The 26,408-nt window shown below is 44.6% G+C and overlaps 1 protein-coding gene across 1 annotated transcript; it reads right to left on the reverse strand.

The window, feature by feature from the left end:
• Window positions 1-3,549: 3,549 nt before the first annotated feature.
• On the reverse strand, window positions 3,550-25,094 carry PTP4A2 (protein tyrosine phosphatase 4A2). Its single transcript, XM_076357251.1, has 6 exons — window positions 24,973-25,094; window positions 16,063-16,733; window positions 14,371-14,463; window positions 9,118-9,248; window positions 7,209-7,283; window positions 3,550-6,052 (listed from the first exon to the last, which is right to left on the reverse strand). The coding sequence occupies exons 2-6, from the start codon at window positions 16,156-16,158 to the stop codon at window positions 5,944-5,946; spliced, it is 504 nt and encodes a 167-aa protein (XP_076213366.1). The 5' UTR covers window positions 16,159-16,733; window positions 24,973-25,094; the 3' UTR covers window positions 3,550-5,943.
• Window positions 25,095-26,408: the final 1,314 nt, after the last annotated feature.

Raw genomic sequence — 26,408 nt, forward strand, 5'->3', positions numbered from 1 at the left:
TACGATACGCTCCAGCTGACTCCTCCAACCAACCAGCCAGCCCCTCCATCCCCAGGGAGTCCATCAAATCTGCATTTTATCTCCCCTGCACCTGATCCGAGGGCAGGAGACCCACTGACTCGCCCACTGCCCTCAAGCAACAGAAACAAAAAAGCACTGTCTCTCGTTACTAGGACTAGTCAAAGATCTTCCAGCAAAACAGACGCTCCCCTCCCTGCCAAATGCTGAAATGATGGGATTGAAGCGTTCTGCAGGAACATATCGATCCCATCACAGTTCTCAAAAAAGCAGGAGGCTCTGCCTGCATTCCTAGCACTTCAAGCTCGCAGGCAGCAGGGCTGAGCAGCAGCGAGGATTAGATGTCAACAAGCTGCTGCTATTTTAACATTTCCCCCCAACCCCACTCGGTGCCAGCCTGATGGGTTCTGCTGCCCTTTTCTCTAGGAAAATTTCTTATTTCAGTTCTAAAGACACTTATATTCCACGCAAGAATGTCCTCTTCCCTTTTATTGTTGGAAATTGAAATTTGAAATTGAAATGGCAATAAATCACAAAGTAGCACGAGTCAGTCTGCATGCAGAATTCTCTTATGAAAAGGTACCCCAAAGCACTAAGTTTAGTCAATTGGAATAACCAGCTCAGCAAGACCACGCCACCCAGCAAGCCAACGATCCAACAGCCCTCTGGATAACAAGAAGGACAATAAAAAACAGAAACAAAACAGTAGCCCAGGAAGGTCACAAGCTCCACACGCACGGCCTTGCCAAAGACAGCACAAGGGCTTTCTGAGTATTATTTCAGTCAGGGGTTCACGCTGTGCTCTCCATTCTCTGCAAAATACTGCAGATGTTAGTAGCCCCAGCCTCCCTGCTTTGCTGGGAGCAGGGGGCCTTTCACAACATCCTATCCTCCAACTGACTGCATGCGCATCCCCTCAGGGTGCTTGTCAGTGAGAGAATTGTTTCAGTGAAGGACTCCAGTCATCAGCATTCAGCCCTGCTTCCCAGCAAAGCGGCTTCAGGAACCACAGAGGATGTCCCACGCCCTGGGACCAGATTCGCTCCCTCTGTTGATTTTGTGCAGCCCTAAAGGAGTCACATTATTACTCAGTGCTTTTGGTTTCCCTTGCTGGACAGAGAAGAAGCGATTCCTTACCTGGTTCTTTTCCCCCCCCTGGAGCTCTTCTAATCCATCCACAGATTTGGATCAGGGATTTTCCTCTGGCGTTGGCTCCCGGTGTCCCTCGTTTGTCTCCATCTACAGAGTTAAGCCCTGTAAGAAAGGGCACAGAGATAGCCACCTCAAATTCTAGCTATCCTGCCAGCATCACTGCAGCCGCTGCGAAAATAAAGCAGCTTCTCTAGCAGCCTCTAAATCTCACCCACAGTTGTTTCTTCAAGAGGCAAGCTCCTTGCCAGTCACACCACTACCCCCGCAAAGTGCTCGGGTGCTCAATTACCCAGTACCAACCACACACCTGAAACGAGGATCTGCTCAGTGGTCCAAAGAGAAGTGGAGTTCCTGTCCTGGGTGGTATGTAGGCAACTTTCTGCAACTGCACCAACAACTTTGTCAGATAGCCAGTAACTTCGTGAGATAGCCTAGTTTTCTTTTTGATGTTGTCCCACCAGTCAGTAGTAGCAGGATCTAGACTAAATATATGGCATGAAAAACAATTAAGACTTCACTTACGTCACTTCATTCATTGATGATGGTGATTTAAGTTCTGATGAAACAAGCAGGCAGAGCAAGGGAAGGTCCTAAGGTTCAGCTCCGTACCAAAGGTTTTGTTTTTTGCAAAAATATTTACCATAGGACTACCAAGGTAACGATGTCTACATAGCTCTTGGACAGCCTAAAGTGAAAGGTGTTCCAGATACACCTGTGAAAAGCATTACCTGTTACGTCCCTTTGGGACTTAATCAGACATAAATGCAGCTCTCGACAGGATTCCTTGACACCTTCACTTTCACGGAAGAGTCAAGGGACTACCTAAAACCCCCAACTTCACACCTCTACAAATTCAGCCAACCCAGCCTCCAGGACATACAGATGAATACAGCAACCCACTTACCTGTGCCTAGTAACTTACTACGGAGCTCGGCTGCGAATAACCGTGTGCTCCAAGGGCCTTAGCCCAAGTAGCCTCTGTCAGGGAACGCCACGACCCAGAGCCAAGGCTCTGGCCATCTTTAGCACGCACGTGAACATTGTCGCCTGGAGTGGTGACACTACACAAACCTAGAGGCAGCAGGTTCGATAGCAACCTTAACATTTTACTTCAGATCTGTTTATGGACAAAAAGCTGTTCTTCCCCTCCCCCAAGAAACACGTACTTAAAATGCTCTCTGGAATTGATTTGCAAGCGTTAAGACTAAGTTAAATTATTTATAATTTTTTAGTTGAAAGAACATACACTATTATAGAAGTGCAAACCGTGATTCCTGCAGTTTCTTTCCCCATGCAGAGTCACTCCACTCTGCTTATCATTCTTAATTGCTCTAAAAGTAGCATCTTAAGTGATACAAATATGCATGTGATTAAGTGTTATCTCCAGTTAAAGTATCAGTACCTGAAGCTGCCTAGATGTTAGTGAAAAAAAATTAACAAGAAAAACAAGTAACTCGTATCATACAGGAATATCTCAGTTCCAATTAAGCACATGATGTTTTTTATGCTGAGTAGCCTTTGATTAGCAAGACATTTCACTTCTGTGCACGGTAACCAAAAAGGTAGAAACTTTGAAAAACAAACAAAGCAAGAGTTTAGTGTTAAAAAAAAAGATATACAAAGACATCCTCAGAGAAAGAGGAGATGGAACTTCACAGTTACTGCTGCCAGTCTCACAAAGTGGTTTATTATCTCATTGCCAACAGGGACTAAAAATTTGTTCTAGTACACTAGTGGGAAAAATCTGATAAATATTAGAAACACGATACCGATTTGCAAGTAACATATTTCTTTGATGGCAGCAAAGCAAAGCCGATCGGATTATCATCTGTGAAGCCCAGAAAAGAGCACCTTGGTATTATTTAAATAAGTTACACAAATCAACACAGCGGCATTCTGCTACCAAGGAAGGGGAACTGACTGGGATCCAGGACTCCAGAAACTCCCTCATTGTCACCCCCAAACAATAACCCCATTCAAGCTCTGCCAGGTGGCACGGTGTCTAGTCTTGTCCAGGGCACAAGAGAAAGTTTTGCAACAGATCTCTGACAGTTCTTGGGAAAGTTCAGAGCTGTTTGGTTTGGAGGCTTGTTCTGTGTGGTTTGGGGTTTTTTTTTAAGGTATTTTACACATTTTTAAACAGGTAATTTGAAAATAAGGAAACGGTTCCTGTCTGCAGCGCTGCTCTCTCTTCTCAAAGGCAGAACAGCCTTTCCCAACAGTTACAAGTCACCAGCAAATCCAAGCCATGCAGTACCCAACGGTGATTAGTAATACAAGGGGCACGGACAAACCTGTCCGAAGGCCTTTACAAATCAGATTAAAGAAGAGCACTTAACATTAACGAGCTGCAATAAATTCATCAAGAGCCAGAGGGAAGCCATTTTACTGCAAGAACTTTATTGCACTACGTTCAAGTGCTGAACCAGTATTGTGCCTACTGGACATCGCTCACAATTACACTCCCCCCATTTGCGTCTACGCTGTATGACAGTCTGCACTTTCCACTATTTTTCCTCAATTAAGGCTGCAGAGTCATAGTATATGATAATTAGTACATTATAAATCAGAGTAAAACTAGGGGGAAGAATGCAAAGTTATACATATAGCATGTAAAATTTTTTTTATTGTTCTTCAGAAGGGCTTGGGGTTTGGTTTTTAATCCAGCTCAACACCTTCCCCTCCAACCTGACCTCCATCAGTCGTCAAATCGGCTTTAACTACCAGTATTTCATTTTACTAAAAACATCAATTTTAATTTGCAGAAACAGTTAGAACATTAGGCTTCTAGTTTGTGAGGGGAAGGTAAAGGTCAGAATTAAGTACTTTCAGCATCATCTACCTTCCACGTGGACTCAAACATTACCAGGTATGTTATTTCCCTAATGTAGGCATTGACTTCACAAACACTTTCGCGTCTCTTATCTATTAAAGAAATCAGAAACGTTACACATCTTAAAGGGAGGAAGGAACTCAGTACAACAATACAGCTTGAGTCAGGGTACAGACCGAGTTTCATGGAGTGCAGTGTTTTCTAGCCGTGGACCTCAAACAGGTCTCTTAGCGTGTCTGTAAAGTGAGGGGCTTGACAAGTACCATTATTTTTTCCTTAAATTTATAAATCCCTTCCAGGAATACAATTCTAACGGTCCATTACTTGCGTTCTGAAAAACGTTTGCGCAGTTTAGCTGCAGGCTAAAACCAGAAGTCTAGAACAGGAAGAAATCCTGTGAAGGCAGTTCACACCGCCAGCAGCTGAGGTATCGGTAAAAGATGGGTACCGGTCTGCACCTACTACAGGCACAGACCAACAAAAGCCTTTGGTGCGCCACAGCAAAAGATCACAGGAGAGCATGACCCTAAACCTGTATTCAAAGCCTTCAGTGGCTGAATATTACAGACATAATGTCAAGTTGAAAGCAAATGAGGTCACTAGTGGGGCAGGGGACTCGGTTAACTTGTTTGGTAGAAGTAGCCTGGCTGAAACTGCTTATTAGAGGCTGTAAAATGACTTGTCTTGATTAATACACTGACACCACCAACAGCCCTACAAGGAGAACGTGGTGCCAGTCCACACTCCAAAAATCAGCGTATTTACAGTCTGCCAATGGTGAATACATGATAGGCATGTTGGTGTGTAACTAGAGATTCTCCCTCCAAAAGAGCCCAATAAAAAAATAACAAGGCAATCAGTGGTTAAACTGAACTGTACATGAGGGCTAGTCTGTGAAAATACCCATACTAGGCATTTATTCGTGGACCGCATTTCTGTGTGCGTACCATCTTTACCTCATATACGATACAAATGAGACCCTCCCCCCAAATCCCGATTTACTGCGTTCAGCAAGGCAGAGGATCTGGACAGCAGCGAAAAGCCTTGTGACAGATAAATTAATTTTAAGTCCTTGTCTGAATTGCCCCTTGCTCACCTAGGACACTTTTGAACATCAGTCTTCTGCCAGGATAGATTTTCTATCTAGCAACAGAAAGACAATTAACATTTCAGCCAAATTCTTTGGAAAAAATAAGACTGACATACACACACGTGCATACACACACACACGCGCTCTCACACAGTTAAAAGCACTGTCTCCCACCAACCAGAAAAGGCCTTTAGCAGATTCACCACAGATATTAGGCAGTGAGTCTTCTGTTAAAGCCCACCAGGAAGTTTTTTTTCACACCTGCAGAGTCTGAACACCATGTAGACATACAACACAGACATCACCAAATCTCTAGAATATGCCCAGGGTGGGCTTAAGGCTGTCAGACTGCTCCCATACAGCAACAAAGGCTCCTCCTCATGTCTCCCTGCCAGGTCCCAGCAAGGTTAAAAAAAAAAAAAGGCAACTCCATTTAAGAGAGTCCCATAGGAATTAATGTATCAGGCCCTAACTGTGGGGTACTTTCCTCAAATCAAGAAAATAGTTTCTGCACAAGCCAATGCTTTGCTGGTTTTCCTTAGACATAAAATTTACTTTATTTCTTTTCTTAAAAAGTTAAAAATACAGAAGGTTCAGAAACTGATTTTCTCCTTGCAGATGTTCAAACTGCAGCTTAAGGAGAAAACAATCCTTCACTGAAATGTTTCTCTCAATTTTTTTTTTATTTTTATTTTTTTCAATCATCACCACCATTAGGACAGAGGTTGAGAAGCACTGACTCCACCACTAATTTGATGACGTAGTTTGATTCCAGATTCACATTTCCAGGTGCCAAGAGTCCAGAAAACAGCCATGCTAACTTCTGCCTTCGTTTGAGATTTTTTTTTTTTTATTGAACACAGCAGTGACCGTTGGCATCTTTGAAGCGTAATCGCATCTTAGGTCGGTATTTCTCAAGGTAAAGCAGCTGTTTGGAATTGAAAGCTCCCCTCCTTTTCCTAAAACAAAGAGAATGAAGGCTAATATCAATGGAAAAAAGTACTGCTTCAATCACCATATACATTCTAAAGCAGATCAGTCCTCATTTCAAAGCTTTTCTGTATCTACAAAACAGCATTTTGGCTTGGTTCTGTATCCACTGACACTCTGAGGAAGGATAAACTAGGCCAGCACACGCAGTTCATCACCTACATGCCAATACTAAAATCAAAATCCAGTTAGCAAATTCCAGCATATTTTCTTGGATGGAGAGAGTTTATTTCTATCGCCAGCAGTAGTCACTGAACAACATCAAGGTCACCCTTTCCTTGCAGATGCATGTGCTACTTATTATATTAGCTAGTAAATAAAGACCATGACATTCAGATACAAATATTTAAGAGGTTCTCAGAAAAGAGCTTCTCGGTATAAAAGGTACCGTACCCAGGAAGAGAAAAGAGGAATTTAAGAAAGGAAAAATTCAGAAAAATCTGTTGACAGCAATACAGTTTACAAAGATAACTGAAGACCCTGGGAATCCATAAAAGGATGAATTGCTTTTTTGGCAAAGCTCATTCAACATGATCTTACCTGCTGGGCTTCATTTCAAGATCTGATGTTATCACTAAACCAACAGAGCTCTGCACTCTCACCCTTTACCAGTTTTGTTATTTTCCAGACAGGTGGTTTCTGACATCTCCTGGGTGGATAACACACTCACCCGCAACACTTGTAGGAGTGCTGGTGCTCACCTACTTGCTGTAGAAATTCTGCTTGGGAGCCCAACCTCACTAGTTTGTTGTGTTTTTTTTTTTTTTTTTTAATTAGGAGCAATTAGTCCATGTCCAATTCATCCACGATTTTTACAGCCCCAGCCCAGACATTTTTTCTGCCCAAGTTCAAAATCTTTGAGTCTTAGGTCAATGGCTTAATATATAAGCCCAGATTTAAAAAAAAAAAAAAAAAAAAAAAAGGTAGAGATCACCTTTTAATCCTCATCTCTAAACAGAGGAAAGGGCATAAGCCTCAGCATTAATGTCAAAGTCATGCCCATTATTGTCAGGATATAGCTACTAGAAAACAAATCAGAAATCTAAGAGACTTTGCTGAAGACGCATGCTGTTCAACTACAACATAAACTGAGATATTTCTTGAGAATGGGGAAGTTTAACTTACTGCCTTATAAACTGAACTGCATCTTCGTACTTCATTCCACATTCAATGAGAGCAAGTGCAACCAGTACAGGAGCCCTAAAGGAGAAATCAATATTTAAGGAAGATCTGGAGAAACCTCTCAAAATACATCAAATTAATCCATAAACAAATAGCTTAAGTATTTTCTCTTTAAGCATTATCTACAGAAAGACATTTGCCTGCTGAGTACCTAATGTAAAATTTCTTTTAGTAGACAGCTGTTTCCAACGCGCACACACAAAGAAGTAAAAATCAATAGCTCCTTAGTGTTTGGGGCATGAAACAATAATTCTAGATTTTTACACCTTCTCATTTCACTATAACCTAATTTTCCACTTCACTAAAACAAGTGTCTAATACCTCTTGCATGCATTTTGCTTCTTATGACACTGTAGGTTTAGCTGTACGTGAGATAGATCTATGAAGCACTGAACAGATGACTTGTATAGATTGTATTTTTTTTTTTTTTAAATTATGTGCTGTACACGGAACTGAGCGTTCCGGGGACAATAGAGTAAAACTTTCTACTTTGGGGTCCACAGTTTGGAAAATGGGTTAAGTGTAAAGAGCTGGCTTTTCAAACAGGCCGAAATCACAGTACACGCTGACTTCCCCCCGGATTGATGTTCACCCCACTAAACACGCACAACTGCAACAGGCACCTCTGACTGTAGAGTAGTGAAGGATTAAACAGGTGCTAGCAATTGGACAACTTCTACTCATGGCTAAACAAAAACATAGTTCAGGAGAAACAACTCTCACTATCACTGCCATGCTGCACCTGCATAAACAGAATTATTCACTTTCCAAAGGAAACAATTTGAAACCTCAACAGCCACTTAAAAAAAAAATGCTGTCTCGAGTTGCGACTCGAGTCTCAAGTTACACGTGGCCACTTTCCTAAAGATGTTCCTCAGATAAAAATAGAGCAGAAATGGGTAAACAAATGTTAATTGCCTTGGGTTTTTGGTTCTCGTGTCTTTAAATACTGGCCGTTTCTCCCTCTACCTCTTCATTTCCCCCATCTCTTCTTCTCTAGAGGTGGAAATTTAAGAACTTGATGCACTCCAACTCTGTGCTTACTTGACTTCTTTAATCCACCTTCCTTGCCCACTCATTCATATCCTTCAATATTAACAGTCCCATGGTTACTGTAAGAATACTAACACTTCAGTTCCATTTCCTCCTAGCCCACAGGATAAACATAACATTCAGAGATCACATTTGGGAATATGAACATAGCATTTAGCTTTCCTGAATCAGTCTTTTTTTATTTCATCTTGAAAGGAAGTTCTTCCCAAAGAAGGAAGTTATATTTTGAGTGGTGAGGAGAGAAACATCAGTCTGCATGTGAGCAAGAAATACAAGCCTAACTTCTTACCACCAAAGTGAAGCCACTTTAGACTAAGTAATTGAACCAGTTTTTCTAAATTTTTTTTTTTTTAATTACCACATGCTTAATAGTATACCAGTTGAAAACAGGAGGAAATGAAAAAAAACCAAACTGTACAGCCTTAGAAATTGTACTACACATGTATATTGCATTTGTCAAGAAGCACAAGAGATTTTATTGTTTTAGCAGAATGACACATGCTTTCAGAATAACAGCATCTCTAACTGCTCGTGTCGTTCATGATTGACAGAAGTGTTCTGAACAATCTCCCCAAGTTCCTCCTCTCATTCTGGATCAGAATTATGAGATTACTGAAGATTTTTAAGCTGCAATAAGTCTCTCTTGCTTTAATGACACAAACTTGATGCTTCTCCTTTAAAGTGTTATTTGGGAGAAAACAGAGAAATTGACATTTACTTAACACCTTCCATGACCTACCTCCCGAACAAATAAACTAACTTTAAGCCCAGTATAAAAACAAGACAGTGGAATACTAACCTTCCCAACCCTGCAACACAGTGAACAGCGACACAGCATCCAGGCTCTTCACGAAATTTGGTTTTCAACAGGTTTAGCCAGTCGTCAACTATCTGATTCGGGGGTGGTGCTCCATCATCAAATGGCCAGTCCTTTGAAGGAAAAAAAAAAAAAAGGACATTAGCTATATGGATTTCAATCCATAATCAACAGCAAGGTAACCATAACTGGGAGAAGGAAAATATTCCATTCAGCAAGAAGTGGGTATTACACAAACACACCCACAGTGCTGTGGGTATTTTTCTAGTTGCACAGAAGTTTGCAAGTCAATATCATAATGCAACACTAAGTGTTTAACCACCATTTAATTGCACTTTCCAATAAAATTTCAATAAAACTCTACACTAACTCCTTTGTAGTATAGAATTTTTAGAAAAATAGCTGCCCTTGAAATTTCATTTTATTGAAAATATGTAAAAATCAATAGACATTTCAAATAAACATTTGAAAGATGAGAACTCTGTAGACTTCTGCCTGTGGTTGTGTCAACCTTTTAAAATACTATTTGTACTGCGGACTCTGTACAGACGAGAAGGTACTTCATAAAATTCAAGGGGATCAGCAGAGGAGAAGGTACTTCATAACAACTCAAATGGATCAGCTTGTCCAGCTGCCATGCATCCAATAAGCAAGACAGTTAAAATTACCTGGGTATTTTCAAGTCAAAAAACCACATTCACAAGCAAAAAAGAAGAGTGCTTAGACAAAGGCAAAGTCAACAATGAATCAGCATTTACAATTACATTTCTGCCTATTAAATGGGTAGCCAACATTTACACCACCTAGGCCACATTTAATATCATCAACATGGCTGTAAATCAAAATTACATGCGAGAAGCTTCCCATTTTCTCGAGGTCACAGCTCTCTCCTGGAACTTGTGCTAAGTGGAGTACTACATGTCCTATATTTCAAGACCAAGCACAACATCACGTGCTTTATAACCTTCTCAGACACAGGGAGCGCTGTAGAAAGAGCACTCCTAGATGCAAGGGAAAAAAATAACAGTAGTTATTTAACACTTTTCATTAGACAACTGCAATGCATTGTACAAGAGAGACTCATAGCCAGAGTTTCATATTATTCAACCACCTCTCCAAATGGCAGGGAAATTGCTTTGAAAGAAGGCCTCTTCTTCCCTCATTGGCTAGAAACAAGCCTTTCCATGTAGTATCTTGAGAACAGGTTAACATGAAGTAATATTCTCTGAAGCCTGAAAGAAGCACGCAGAAACTCTGAACAAGTACAACCAAAGGTAAAAATCCGCCAGACTTTTCATTTTGCAATGCACTTATTGCTACCCTAATACTTCCTGAATAGCAGGTACAGCTTAGCACAGACCTCAGCCCAAGAGCACCTTAGAAATGTGTTAGCACTTAAAAAAAGCTGCAAGGTGGAAATCTGCGTCTCGGAACTACAAAACCAAAAGGCTTTTAAGTTACTGAAATAACTATAAAGTTATATATAACTATGTGATTAATTCAGAAAGACACACAGAGTCTGACGAGTGCAGAGAACTTTTTTAAAGCAAATGGGAAATTAAAAATATCTGGGACAACACAGCAAAATAAAAGACTATAGAAACAAGATCCTAAAGCAAAACTTGTTCTTTCTAATAAAGGGCTTTTACGAGATTTTCCACTCAGTCACACACTGCTAGCTATATTATTTTAGGCGTAGTGTCATCCAGTGTCCCAGGAAGAGATGTATGGGCTGCCAGGAGAAGAGGCATTACCCATTGCAAGACGCTTTCATTTGAAACCGCCTTGCAAAGAACAGGATTTACATGTCAGTTCTGTGTCCTAGTTTTGGATTAAATTAAATCCTTTCCTTCAGACCAAATACAGGAGGTTACTACATTGCTTTAGCTTACATGTTAACCACCATGTCCACACAATTCTTGTGCTGGCCTGAATTAACGACAATCGTCATTTCCCCACAGATCACCACCTTCCCAGGAATGGTACACCACTGACATTAAATCAGCACTGATAAAACACTGCTGCATGGGACACTGCCCAGAACGAGGAACGAGAATAATTCGGGGACTAGAGGAGTAACTGAAGCAAAGTTTTGCAGTTATTTTCCTCATTATGAGTTCTGCCAGCATCACCTCTGAATTCCTGTCCGACAGGATAGAAAACAAATTGCTAAGCCCCACATCCCACAACCAAAACAGTCATTAATAACCAGGATGATGCACTGAGATTGCACAAACAGAAAATACAGCTCTTTTGTGCCACCCTGCAGTAGCTGGGAAGGATGGTAGGCAAGAAAGGGTTATTCTTATTTACCCTTTATCTGGAACAGCCTTACTCAGCAGAACAGCTCTGGGTTTGTCAGTCAGCAACGACTGCAGGATTGGCAACGCAGAACTGAGATGACCAAGAAGCAGTAACAGGACTTTAAAGGGACAAAGACCCCTTTCTTCAAAACCCGTGTGCAACTCGCACTGAAGTTACAGCAGCAAAACACTCCCAGAACTGCATCTGCGTAGGACGGGACCGCAGCCACCAGCGTGGAGCTTTCCCACCTTCAGTACCAGAGCCCCTGGCGATGCAGTAAATACCAGATGGCAATGAAGTCGCATCTCTTAACAGGGGCACTTCCGACTGCCTGCCAGCATTCAGGTGGTGGCCATTCTGGAGGGCACAGAGTGTAAAGTCTGATCCAGGGATGAACAGTAAATGAAGGACCGACAGAAGCAGAACAATGAAATGTGTCTTAGATCCTGAAGATGAACAAAACTATCGCAGCCTCCTTGGTTGCCAGCCAGTGCAAAAATACTTCCAGAAAAAAACCTACCAGTTTTTCCAATGTAGCACTTCTATGTTACAAGACCTTACACATGAACATAACGAAGAACTGCAGAAGCCCACGGAAACTAAATCCAACCCCGCCTCCTGTCTCCTGGATTTAATCTCTGTTGATAAACACGCACATGCAATAGTACTACTTCAAACATCGAAGTTCTAATTCTCTACTTTCTCACTATGCCATCTGCCAAAGCAACTCTCTAGCTGCCACATTCTACCCATCTTGCCAGTACATGATCCTGTATCACGGCATGAGAGCAGGCTTTGCTAAAATGCTTTCATTTTCAGGGGTTTCACCACGCTTTTGACCTCAACAGTTTTAAAATAGACACTAATCTCTCTCAGGCTGTGTTTTTAATCTTAATGTTATTTTTGCAAGCAAATATTAGCTTTAAATAGTGACGTGTTATTTTCTCAGCCAGATGGTAATTTAATACAATTTCTGAACAGCAACAGGACTCTGCTTTGAAAAAGCATGCATTCATAGGAAGGAGAAAGCTATACAGGAGGTGATCGTGTCAGTGACTACTAGTTAAGCTTATCTCAAATAGCAAAACACTATTGCAATACAGTAAACTACTAAGACAACCTTGTGACTGGGATCATCAGTATCGGTGATGACATTAGCAGCAAACCTTCCCTGTCACCTCCTGCTTTCTGTTACCCTTAACAGATGCCTGGTGGATTTATGCGCTCTCCTGTTTCGCCTTCTGCAGCACTGGAATACTAAGAAGAACTGGTACATACCAAATGCGGAGAGGCTTGTTAGCTGAGGCAAATGCGTACAGACGCAAGACTCTCGCATGTGTTACTCAAAGTGAAAGGCTCTCCAACAGAACGGTGCTTAGCAGAGCTGGCGGAAACAGCATTTCCAGTTTTTAGAAAAGCTTCCTCAAAAAACTGCTTCCACCAGCACTAGCCAACACCAAGTTTTTAAAGTTTCTTGAGAACCAAAATCCCCGAACTATTTCAGAAGCGCAGGCTCCAGAGCACAGAGCACTCCCCAGCTCCTGCAGCTGCCCTGGAGGCCCCGGCCATGGATCAGAGAAGGTGGATTTCACTCACAGCTGCAGGAGCCAAGGTCAGCTGGCCTCACAGGGCAGCCACCCTGGCAGAGCTGGACACCTGCAAAACTGTCCTAAGTCTTCCAAGAAGAACTCAGAGCTGTGCTCTGGCACAGGAACACAGAAATACTCTAAGCCCCAGCTTAAATCTGGGACTCTGAGGGCTTCCACACCAGAAGTTTAATCCTTCCAGCCTCTGGCAACCTCAGGGGTATCGCAGCTAGAGGTTTCACAGCAGTGTGCCCGAAAATACTGTCATGCTCAAGTCCAAGACAGCTCTAGAGTGAACAAAAATGCTATTCCAGAGCACAGCCCTAGGAGCGCCGGTAGCCCTGTAGTGCCTGATTTTTCCAACAACACTGAGGCACACGTGGCTGCCTGGAACTGGAGTAAATGCTTACTAGGGCCGGGAGCCAAGAAACCTGACTGACCTGTAGGTGGAGTTTTCACAGATATGCCAGGATACAAGTTTTTCTCCCAATGGAAAACTGCAGAAGTTTTCCTTGAACTGAGCCATAAAAAAAAAAATCAAGAGGCAATAGAAGACTGACTACCTGCAACAAGAAGGTAAGATGCAATTTCTGGCCTCACAACAGGCTATTACTCACTCCAGTAAATTAAATTGATTATATCTGACACACTATAATAATTCAGAAGTATTGCCTGGAAAAATACCGCCTGCAAGCCTTGTATGAGCACACACCTATTAAAAAAACCTCCCCTAAAACACCAAGCAATACTAGACGATACAGTCAGACAGTCATTGCGTAATGTTAACTCTGAGTAGCAGTTAAGCAATTCCACCTGCTGAAGAGGGCAGCCACCAGCAGCCAGGCTCCAGTGATGAGGCTATCGATCAATATCCTGCTACAGCCAGTCCACGGAAGCCTGTATCAACGTGTCAGCTATAGTCTCAAAAGGTGGCGCTTTTTGAAAGAGCGAGAGAAGGGAGTTTTATCTGCATCCTGAGAAGGTCAACAGTAAAGCCAAGAAGTGCTGTATCTAGAGAGAAGGACCAAACCCAGCTGTATGAACCACAAGGCTGAACATTGGATTTGTATCGACCCAGTCACTAAAAGACAACCAAAATACCTCAGCAAATCCAGAAATCAAGGAACAGACATTTCTAAGCGCTCAGGCAATAGTAATGAATCAGCAAGTACCTTTCACAAAAGTACAGTGAGTTTCTCAAAACCAGCTTTAGCTGATGCAGGGGATCGCACTGCTTTTGGCCAGTCTGAAACAGTCGTAAGCTCTCGCCCAAAGCACGAAGGCCATCCCCACCACTTCTGGACAAGTGATTTTTCATTTTTAGACAGTTTTAAAGGCAACTCACTAGAACCTGGATTCCTTCTTTTTCGATAGGAGCTTGATCATAAGTGGCATCACAAACTCGCACCAAGGTTGTCACTCCGTACTTCTTCAGCTCCTTTAAGAAAAAGGAAAACATGTGAGCACACTGACAGAGTAGAGAATTAAAGCACTTTCTCTTCAGCTACAAAACAAAACATTTTACACAGAGTCAGCAGTACCGCGACTACTGCACAGCTCCAAGGTGACTACACAATGAAGGAGCAAGGGCCAACTCAGAAAGGGGGGTTTATGGCCTACGTTAGGACAAGGGTTACAAGCGACAGGAATAAATGTGAAACCCCTCCAAATTATTCTTCTCTAGGTAAATGCCAAGGCAGAAAAAAATTGCATGTATATGAGCAAAATTAAAATAGCTGCTTATATTCTCCATGCAGCAGCTTCTTCTCTTTAAATAGAAGCCTGGAACTGTTTGCTTCAGCCAGTGTTGACATTTTGAGGCAGGGAGGAACAGAACACACACACCACCATACTCTAGCTTCCTTGTAATGCACTATAAGTAGCACATTGTGCTAGATAAATAATCAGAAGATCAAACAAAAGCTGTTCCAGTTCACTTTGAAGGTTCATACAGCAAGCAGAATTTCCTCTCATGTTTGGACTGAATCACCGTAACTTCTAACAATTAGCAGTAATACATATTCCAGAGTCAAGACTCCTGAAAAAGGAAGACAATCCACAATAATGGGAAAAAATAAATATATATAAAGACCAAAAGAATGTGGCTTTCAGACAAAATTAACCACTAATATCTGAACAGATTCATGGTGAAGAGCACACTGCTAAATGATGGAAGTCTGTTAATAGCCACAGTCAGACATCAGTATCAGATGACAGGATCTCTTTGGAATGAAAAAGACCTGCATATGCAAGATAAAAGTCCTCTAGATATAAGGGCACAAAGATACAGCAGGTTTGGAGCAAACCAGAATGCAGAAATACACTGTACTACTGCCTCCCTGATGATACCATCTGTTACTTTTTCAGAAAACTGACTACTACATTTTGCAGTATTTAAGATCTTACGGTGTCAGTAATGGTCTGACCTATCGTAAATTGACTCTTCCCACAGTTAGACCCAGGCACATGTCATTTTTCATGGATAAATTCTGGCACCCAAAAATCTCTGACAATTCTGGGATTGGTAGGGCAGTTTGAGAACACATCCTGTAAACTAAAACATCAGTTTAAGTATTGCACTTAATCCTACTCTAAGGGAGAAGAAAGGTCAGAAACCAGTTACAATTCTGTTAACTACTACTTTAAAAGCCAGAAGATGAGCAATAGACCGCTATATTAGAAGCACTGCATTATTTAATGAAAAATAACGTTTAGAATCGCAGAACATGCAGTCCTTCAGAAACCAGGACAAGAACGATGGCAAGGGTGTGTGTTTGTATTCTAAAATGGAAGACCATTCAGCCTCTCGCAATTAAAGACATGCAGGACTTTGGAAAAAGTAATCGGTGGATTCTCTCTCATACTGTCAAGAGAATGTGAACAATATATTAAAGATAAAAATGCCTTAAGTTTCAAGTAACATGTAATATATAGCCAAAGCATTGAGCAACAGGTGTGAAGAATGACTGTTCAGTGCCTCTACAGAAACTATGAGCATATAAGGAAAGAAGGATGATACTTTATTTGACTGCCTTACCTCTATGAACTTGCTGAGGGTTGCATTGGTTGGGTTGTGAGTGATCAGGAAACGCATATTCTCGTAAGTAATTTCCACGGGGGCTGGACGGTTCATAATGGCAAACAAAATGTGTAAGGGGCCAAAAAAAATAAAATAAAAAAAAAATCAATAACCTTGGAAACGTTTCACAGCAGAAAACATTAAAAAGACCACTAAAATGCCTGGGATTGATCAGAGCTTGCTTTGACGTGTTTGTTCCTTAAAGAATTCGCTTCTAGAAAAGCAGGTTTGCTTCAGAATCCACTTGAATTCAACTTCGGCCTCAATTACTGCAGGTGGTATCCTTCAGACTCCAAAAATTCTGACTACATGCAAGACTAGGCAGCCTGTTCTACATTTAGGCACTGGTGAGGCAAAAAAGTAAGGGCAGATTTTCTCTCCACTTTGTTTTCTTGATGCTTAGCTTTGCTAGAGTCAGTAAAAGGAATATGCTTCCAATGTGCAGAAGATATCCCATATATTTGAGTGTGTTCGCTGTGTCTGGAGTCTTCAAGGCAAAGTAATTATGGCACGTAGAACCCCCTGCACTCAGCTCACTTGTCAGCCAGGATGCTGTGCTGGGCCTGGCAGAAGTCTGCCCTCACACTCAGAATCGCCATAAATGTGCGACGTATATTCCAACAGAACACCTAAAGAGAAGAAAAATATCACGTAAGAGGAATTGTTGCTTCTACTTCCAGAAACACCAAATATTGACCCTCCCAGAGCAACTCAAATTAGACTAGGTAAGACTACATTTAAAAAACAAACAAACAAATTAATCTTTACTGGAGCCCCGATAGTTGTAATCCCGGATATTCTTTCGGCACCGAGTACGCTCTTGCCCAGAGACACAGGACTTCTTGTAACTGCTGTTCCTGGCAGCCAGGCACCGGAACCGAGAACAAGGAAACCTTTCTGTGCTCTCTGCGGCCTCTCCCTCCCAACCAGGTGCCCTAAAAGAGGGGAAAATAGCACAAAGCCAAGTACACGCTTGAAAGTGTCTGTTGGTACAGTCATACCTGTTTGGCTTAAGCCCAAATATGTAAAAAATATTGTTGGTATGGCTTAATTTTCTGAACAAAATAAGCAGTACAAGCAGAAATAGGTATAACTGCCTCATATTTGAGCTTTTGCTAGCAGATAAATTCCACCAATATTGTTGTATCGCCAAACTCCCAACAGTAGTAGGGAGATATCCTCCAGAAATCAGTTATTTCAAAAGCAACCAAATGGTCATTTAGCAGAAATAACTTTTAGTTACTCTCAGTCTTATCTGTGTTCACAGACTAGGGCATCAAGACAGCGGCTTATGTATTAGGCTTCCAGTCCTAATACACAGGATTCAAAATACAGATGTTTTAGCAACAACAATAAAAGATGGAAAATGTAATTCTACCATGAAGTTTAGGAGGATGAAAATGGAGCTAACCTAAACTAGCTCAACTCACTTAAGGCTGAAATACTAAACAAGCAACATGGCTTTTCACTGCATTTAAAAAGCATGAAGCCAAAGAATTACTACTGACACTTCTTTTTTAAGGAAAAAGTTTTAGATCAGTTGAATAAAATCCAAACTAGCAGCCAGAAGTCACAAACCTGCAACTCAAGCGGAAAGGTCAACGTGGCACACTCAAGTTAATACAATTAAGGAAAAACACACATGCATGGAAGTTCACACCCCAAACTTCTGGTGCACTCAACATTTTAATGAGAACCTCACTTTAAAGTAGTCAAATTAAGCACTACAAAATTACCTTTTTCACTGACATGAAGTCAAAAAAATCACCCAAAGAACGGCAATTATTTCCTTAAAGAACAGCTTTCAATGCCAAAAAAATACATTAATTAGGTTGCCAGAAGCAAGAACAAAGGTGTTTTCAATAACCTCCCCCGACCTTAATGCAGTTCTTGCTCTGAGTGACTGAAATACAAATTTCAAAAATGAATCCTGGAATATTTTATCAGTGTAATAACTACAGGATTAAGTCTCAGCCCAGATGGAAGAGTTCCACCTAAACACATCACACAAGTCCTTACACTTGTCAATGCTTGCACATTTGTCACAACTCTCTCATATATACTACCGAATCTCAAAGCAAAGGCTTTGTTAAAAGGTATTACAGTCTGCTATAGCTATGATGTACCAGGAGCAGAATGACCGAAGTCACAGCATCCACGTGTCCAACACCTGTAAAACCTGATGCAAGAAAGTCTTTTTTTCAGGCAAATACTGTCCTGTTTTTCCCTGCATTTGAACAAACGCTCCAGTCACCCGACATGTCCTGGAGAGTGACCTGCAGACATACATTACAGGAACAGTTTCAAAACTGACTTTTTAGGACCTAACAAGGCCATTTAAATAAAAACAGTGATCAACAGATCTTGGCATAGGAGATCAAAACTTGGATCCTGAGTACCAGAGGCTTACAGCATTACAAAGTACACTGTCGCGAGGGGAAGAGCTATTGTGTCATATTTAAACAAATCCTTTAAACATTTTTCTTTTCAGCACCAATAATTTGGTTGGAAGAGCCTCATCCAGTGCTATTTGCTCTGTGAGTTGTATCAAATCAGGTCATGGTTACACTGCTCCTCCCTCAAGCAAATCAAAGAGGGAATTTCAACTCATTAAAAGTCTTTTGTAAAAACTATTTACCAAGTCATTAAGAAGGGACACATGGAGATGACATGTTCCAGTAAATTAAGTATCGCAGGGGGAGTCACCAACTCAAGTCCTACTCTCAGATCTGCAGCTGCTCGTGGTCTGACCTTGGCCAAGCCACTTTCAGTCGCTCAACTCGTCTGCAGAACAGGAATGACACCATCTTACCTTCCCCACAGGAATATTACTGAAGCATTTAATTAGCTAATAGCTAAGGAGTGATTAAAAATGTAAAGCACTGTATTTAAGTCTGAAAAGTTATTTCCAGAAGGATAAGAAGTTTATGTAGCACATAACCCTATTTATAAAACAATTTGGTTACTGACACCTATATCCCTTCCTCCCATGACTTTCAACTGCTAACTGTTACGCTAAAGTTTAAAAAGAAATACCAGGCTTCTAATTAAGAAAATGAAAACCAGGAAAAACCCTATCATCTACAACTTCTGATCTCCCCAAGTAAATGCTTTAAAATTTCTTCCTCCCTGCGTTAGCAAGCAAATTTGCACTTCAAAATCCCAAGAGAACTGGGCGCTATCAAACTGACGATGATAAATAGTAACCAGGTCTATGCACAATATAAAACATGAAATAATTCTTCAGCCAATTAACCTTCCACTTTTTATACTTAGAAAGTGAGATAGCACATGGAGAGAAACCAAGATATTACATCATGTTTTACGTGGCTGGCCTCAGAAAGGGAGCAGAAGCATCCAACACGTCAACGCTACGAATGAGGTGCAATAGCTCCATCAGGAACCAGAGGAAGAGAAAAAGCAGAGACAGCAGCACAAACAAGCCAAGCAACAGCCACTCATGCATCTGAAAAGAACTAGATATGCTTGGGAGTCAGTTCCTGATGTTGTTTAACTTAATTATCGGGGAATAATCATCAATCAAGATGCCAACCAAGTTTAGTGAGCTGTGACAGTCTCTGCACCTACGGACAGGACTAATTTAAGTTATAACTAACTGCACTGTGAGCTCTCCGCCTCTCACGCTCACACAGCCATACACACAGAGAGCTTGATAAAGCCTGATGAGGGCAATTTGAGAAGACTATCTTTCAAAATACTATGAACGTGCAAGAATATGCTTAAAATGTAAGCAAGGGGCAGTCATATTAACCAGCATAAATAAATCGGGGTGATTAACTAATTAAGAGAGAACAGTTAAACGAATTCCAGACTTGATAGAAGCTTCACTTGAGATTGCCTTAAGTAAAAATCCAACACACCCGCAATATTCATCTCCAGTGGCTGCCTCGTCTACCACTGCATTGACTCCTAAATTAGATACTTCAACAGGGCAAGTTGCTTGCTCTTCTGTATTGAGCCTATACAAGTTCAGGGAGACGGATCTAACGAAAAACAAGTAGCAACACCGTAAGGAATTCCTAGTTCCACCATCTCCTTCAAAACACACCGGTAGAAGCGCTGTCTTAGCAACACTGAGACAGCGAAACAGCTTGCAACAGCTGCAGCTTCCAGAGATTGCAAAACACAGATACCTTTGGAAAGGTCACTTGGATCACCTTTCAAAATAACCCAGTGCACAGGATGCACAGCAAAGCCCGCTAATTTGTCAGTCAGTATTAAAAGAATACTTCAGTGTTTTGAAGACCAGTATTTTCAAACCATCTCAACTAATTTTGTTCCTGTAAGTGGGAATCCACATTTGATGTTAATGAAGTTAGGTCATGAACTGCTGAATTTTCCTCTTTTTCCTCTTCTATAAAACCTCTTTCTTGTGCTTTGCGCTTACACACATGAAATCAGCGCACTGACGGTACACAACTTGATCCCATAAAAAATGCCATCCCTGATACGACACTGCAGCCCAGCCAGGCTTCTCCTGACACTCTGCATACACCACATTTCACTTCCCCTTCCTGCATTGCCCCGCTACGTGACCCACATTCTATCCATACACTATCAAAATGTCCCATTTCATCTGGAGCACAAGGTGCTTTTCAAGTGAAAGAATTCACCAAGACCTCCAAAGTTAGCCTTAAAACGGTGGAATCGCACGTTAGCAAGAACCGAAGCAACCATCTTTTCTAAAAGATACTCTCCTAGTATACAGAGAAAAGAAACTCTGGAACTAACATTCTTGGAAAAAAATTCTTGAACGCTCTCTGAAGGAAGCTTGCTCCGAATGACACGTGCCTAGAGAGGGGTGAGGTCAAAAATTTTACTGTTCCACCCTATCCACCCCCGCCGCGGAGCTCCCTCCCAGCCTGCTGACAAGTTCTGCGGGTGACTCATTCGTTTCCTTTTGCACTAACCCAGTCCTAGGCCGTAAAACCCACAGCAGCAGATAGAGATCTGCCTGAGCAAGAGAGAGAAAAAAAAAGCCCAGATTAAAGAAGTCTCAGTTTAAGTGTGACACATCAGGAAACAGTAAGAACTGTCAAGTATACCGTGCAAGACTACTCAGCGAGAGAACAGCCCTGCAGCAAAACTCAAAATTGAGTACTACGCAGGAAAAGTTTAGCTGCCATCCCTAAATTTGGGTGAGGTCAAACCACCGTGTCCAACACAGGCATCGATGCCCAGAGATCATCATCCCGGCGAGCTCAGCAGCGGGAAGCGATTAGACACTGCATTAGCTTTCAGAAAGAATTGATAGGCATGCGTGCTTTATGCTTCAGATCTTTTCTTTCCTGTGAGATGGAACCTGCTTCGTAGTTAAAAACACTGTTCTGACACAGGATTTTTTGAACGCCTTCCCCACCCACCATTTAGTTTTTAAAATCCCTTCAGAGGACACATTTGAATATTGTTTACATACCATGCCCAAAAAGTTTGAAGTTACTAAAAGCGTTTGAAGTCAAAACCAAAAGGCCCCGCTAAGAAAAAGAAATTTAAGCTGTTACCCTGTTTAAGTCACAGAATTACATTTAAGTAAAATCAAAAGTTAGACGACAGTTCCTGAGTATGCGATGCTAAACTCATTCCTAAAGCCAGAATGCTGAGTCGTCTAAGCTGTATCAACAGTCGGTTTTTGAAAACACGGTCCTGCTAGATTATCAGCTTCCCCGACAACTCAGACTAAATATTCTCACACTTTAAGATGAAGTATCAAAAAAAACCATTAACAAGTCAAGCAGGACTTAAAAGCAATTTCAAAGTCACACAGCAACAGGGATATTATTCTGTGAAGTTAGAGCTGAATTACTTGCATCTTGTTCATCTCGCTTATTTGAATTTGCCGTATACCTCTGCCAGAAAAATGACTAGTGGAGGGTTGGCTCCTTTTCCATGCTCCTGTGGCAGTTAAATTCAGTCTGACAACTGAAACTGAAGCTTACTGATAAATTTCACTGCACATCCACAAAGTCTCAATTGTTAAAATCCACAGTCCATTATTCCGAGCAGAGCTAGACTTTCAGTGTAAGAGACCAAAAAGAATTTAACTTTTTAGTACAGAACAGAGAAAAACAAGGGGTAACAAAAAGGTACACGTAACAGTGACCTGAACAGAGACAGCAACTCAGCGTCTCCAGTGTTATAACAGAAAAAAGGATCAAGAGATTTAAGACTCCTTTACCCCTTCACAACTAGCAAAATGAGCCACGAGGTGATACCGAAGTCAACAGCCAGTATAAGGGTATTTTATACTCTCTTATGATATGCATCAGCCAGATACTGGCCTAAATAGGTGCCAGCCTGATCTAGCACTGCAATTCACGTGCATCAAAAAGAGTAACTTCTAGCCCAGATTCTCAAGCCATTAGGTCTATTTTGCAACGTTTAGTCAGAGCCGTTTTAAATCTCCAACTCTTTTAACAGGCAAAGAAGCTGTCAAACTAATCCAAATACAACAGACAACACAGAGCTCCTCTCTGCTAGTTCAGTAATGGTACATCACTGACAACATGTTTTCTCCTCCAAAGGTACTATCAAAATACACAACCTACACCATTTACAAAAATTATCTGCTTGCACTACAGTATCTCAAGAGCTACGTTTTCAGCTGTGGATCGTCTTCCTTAAAGTGAGGACAGAGACGTGCCTTTCCACGAGCCATGTATCGCCTGGCGCTCCCTCCCTCCCAGGCCTCACAACAGTTAACCAACACGGCATTCCACCACGGGGCAAAGTCCAGCGGCAGGAGCGAGGAAACCGGCTGCGATCACAGTTCAGCTCCGCTCTGACAGAGGAAGAACGTTTAAGTACTGCTGTGTGGAAGAGAATGATGGATATTTGCAGGTAATTAAACCTGAAGTCAATCATCTACATTTATGAGAGATGTACGTAAAAACATCACAACTAGACCCTATGTAAGGAGGCCGACATTCCTGGCCGTGCATCCATACATACACAGATCCTTACTCCTACCTTAACTCCCACCGGTCTTTTCTTTCCAACAGTTGAGTTCATTAAATATTTCTACATGTTGAGTCATAAGAAGATAGAGTTTTCTGGCTGCTGCTAGAGGTGGGTTTATCTTTTTTTCTTCTTTAAATACGAACTGCAGTTCTGAGTCAGAACCTGACTGGTTCATTTTGGGAGTTTTGAAGCGAGTTTCCATTTATACAGTAGCCTTTAAAAGCCAACTTTCTGCCTTACTCCTCCTCACACTGAAACCAACAAGCACACAGCTGCCCCGAGAGAAAAAGCAGATCGTGACTAATCACACCAAGGAGCCACAAGGAACCATCACCGCAACTGAGTGGAGGCCACTTCTACGATCATCCCCGTACTGTAACACCTCCCAACCTGCAACCTCGCCTGCGCTCCAAATCCCAAACCTCCAGCTCTCAATAACTAGGGTTCCTCACCCACCAAAGCACGCCCTAAGCAGCAAACCACAGCTATTCCCAGTAAGTACACCACTCCCTGTCTCAGGCCTTCCTGCAGGCCACCCTTAGCACCCTCAGCAACACCAGCACTTTCTTCAGCCACTGCCCTGGCCAGACTTCCATCAGCTCCCCCCTTCCAGCCCAGGCAGCTCCAAATCCCACAGGGCAGCCCTCTATCTACACAAACCGGCCTCGGCATTCACAACCCTGCCCCCACTCAAACCCCAGGAAAACCGCCACATCCTGGACACCCTTCCTTTCCAGCTCCACGTGCTCCCCTCCAGCCTGAGAAAGATCCCCCCCAGCATTGCTCCCAGCCTTCCCCCTCTCCACTTTCCAGCCCAGATCCCAGAAAAATTCTTTATCCTTTACAGACCACCTCCAGGCCTAACACAAGGCAGGCCCCCTTCCCTCAAAACAACCCTCCCACCCTTTCTCAAACTCTTCTCCCATCTGTATATACACATGGGAATAAGTAACACCCCCTCCCCTCAAACAAACCCCTCCAAATGCCTCCCATACCAGGTACAAGCAAGACCCCCTCGTTCACCCACACCCACCCCCGGCAGTCTCCTTATCTTCCCACTGTTGCAATCCTACAGGCAATGAACTCCCCTCTCGAACATCCCCCCCAAGCCCAGGTACAAGGCAGACTCCCTCCCCTAAACCATCCCTTTGGGGTCCACTCATCCCAGCCCCACAGCTGAGGGGGGGGGAGGCAGACACTGTAAGTCAACCCCATCCCACAGGTGAGGGGAGGACCCTCCAAACCAGCCTCACAGGCAGAAGGGACACCCCACAAAGCTGCCCAACACTGCAGGCAAGAGCTACTACCCTAAAACCAGCCTTACCGGCCATGGGGGTCCCTCATACCAGTCCAACCCCACAGGCAGGGGGGACCCCCCAAAACCAGCCCCAAGGTAGAGTAGGGACCCCACAGGCTAGCAAGCTGCCCCCAAGCCTGCTCCTCAGGCCAAGGGAGCCCCCAAGGCCCGGAAGGATCCCCCAAACAAGGCCCACAGGTCAGAAAATCCCACACACACCAGGAAGGACCCCCCCGAACCAGCTCCTCAGACCAAAGAGAGCCTCCTAGTCCAACGAGGACCCCACCAAACCAGACCCGCAGACCAGGTGGGACCCCCAGAGCATAAAAGACACCCCACCCACCCCCCCCCAAATCAGCCGCAGGGGCCAAAGCAGACTCTCCAGGCCAGGGAGGTCCCCCCGGACCAGCCCCGCAGGTCGGGGGATCGCCTCAAAACCTCCCAAACAGCCGGGGAGGGGGCCCCACGGGCCGCCCCGGAGTCGCTGCTCCCCCCCCCCGCCCCCCGGGCCCGCCCCGGGGCGGGGGCTCCGGCCTCCCGCGGCCCCTCCTCACCCGAAGCCCCCCCAGCTCCTCCCCACCGCGGCCCCTCACCCTGGGCATTGAGCGCGTCGGCGTTCTTCCGAGCGGGCCCGGCGCCTCCCACACACCGGACCGGGGGACGGGAAGGGACGGGAAGGAGCGGGAGGGGGCGCGGCGGCGGCGGGCCCGGCCCGGCGGCGGCGGGGCCCGTGACGGGGCTGGGGCTGCGCTCGACCCGGTCCGGCCCGGCCGCGCGGAGAGACCCGAGAGCCCGCGCGCCGCCAGACGGCTCCTCGCGCACAGGCCGCTCCCTCCCCGCCCGCGCCCCGTGGTACGGCCCGCCCGCCGCTGATTGGCACGGCCCGCCTCACACCCACATCCGGCATTGGTACGGTCCGCCCCCCCCGCCCGCCCCGGTTCAGCGCGCCGGGCGCGTCCACCCGCCGCCGCGGGGGTGCTCCGGGCATGCCGACGCGGCACAAGCGGCCCTCGGAGCGGCCTCGCTCCCCACTGCGTGGCTCGCCGTGCCGTTGCCGTGCGACCAGCCGGGTTCCCCTCCCCGTGCCGCGGGGAACGGCTTCCTCCATCCCGCTGCTGTTGGAACAGGCCCTTCGCCCCCCCCGCGAGGGAGGCGGCATTGGTACAGGCCGCTTCTCCCCCTTGGGCATTGGTATGGCACTTCCCAGTGCAGCCGGAGAGGCCGGGGGCGGGCAGGCGGGGCAGGGCGAGCCGCCCCCGGGCTGCCCTGCCGGCGGCGAGCACGGCCCGAAGCGAAATGCGCCGCCCTGCCGTCCCCACTCGCTCTTGGTACGCCCCAGCCCCACACACACACACCCCCGCCGCTCCGGCGCACTTGGGCTGGCCCTCCGGCCGCACGTGCACGCGGGCCCTTCCACGCCAGCACGCCCCCCCCCCCCCCGAGCGCACAGCAGCAGTGGTACAGCCCACCCCCCACACCCCCCCCGCTCAGTGGTTCGGTCCGCCCGGCGGTTCCCACGGCTTCCGCTTCCCCTGTCCGCGCCGGGACCGGGACCGGGACCGGGACCGGGACCCGGACCCGGACCCCGACCGAGACACGGGCCCGCGGCTCCCGAGCGTCCCAGGGGAAAAGAGCGCTGGTGCTTACAGCCCCGGCACCCCTGGAAGCACCGAGAGACCGCAGAGGGAGCGGGTGCCCGGGAAGGCCAGCACACGGCCGGGGCTCCCGGGCTCCGCGCACGGCGAAACCGAAATAAGCGAGTGACCCGTTGATCCGGTTCCCCGCTCCGGATACGGTGACTCAGGGTTTGGCGGGAGCAGGATCCTGGCCCGCAGGAAGCCCCGCGCTTGGCCGGAGCCTGTCCCGGCCGCGTGGCGTTAAGTGACGTGAGGCGACAGCCCCGTCTGTCCCCGGCCGTGCCCCGCCACGTCCCCTCCCGACATCGGTTTTAACGGCAAGGGGTGTGAGAGTGCTTGTGTAACACGGCTCCGGCACCCGCTTCCCACGGCAGGGGGGGGGGGGGCCAGCT

This window comes from Aptenodytes patagonicus, chromosome 21, assembly GCF_965638725.1.
Source record: "Aptenodytes patagonicus chromosome 21, bAptPat1.pri.cur, whole genome shotgun sequence".
NCBI classification, from domain to species: domain Eukaryota; kingdom Metazoa; phylum Chordata; class Aves; order Sphenisciformes; family Spheniscidae; genus Aptenodytes; species Aptenodytes patagonicus.

What these genes read in the sequence shown, in the direction of transcription:
- PTP4A2 (XM_076357251.1), bottom strand. Translation starts at nt 16,158, where the DNA reads ATGAACCGTCCAGCCCCCGTGGAAATTACTTACGAGAATATGCGTTTC. An exon ending in AAGAAGGAATCCAGGTTCTA is followed by an intron (nt 9,249 to 14,370) that starts GTGAGTTGCCTT and finishes TTTCCTTCAAAG; the next exon opens with GACTGGCCATTTGATGATGG. An exon ending in GCAGTTCAGTTTATAAGGCA is followed by an intron (nt 6,053 to 7,208) that starts GTAAGTTAAACT and finishes TCTTTGTTTTAG; the next exon opens with GAAAAGGAGGGGAGCTTTCA.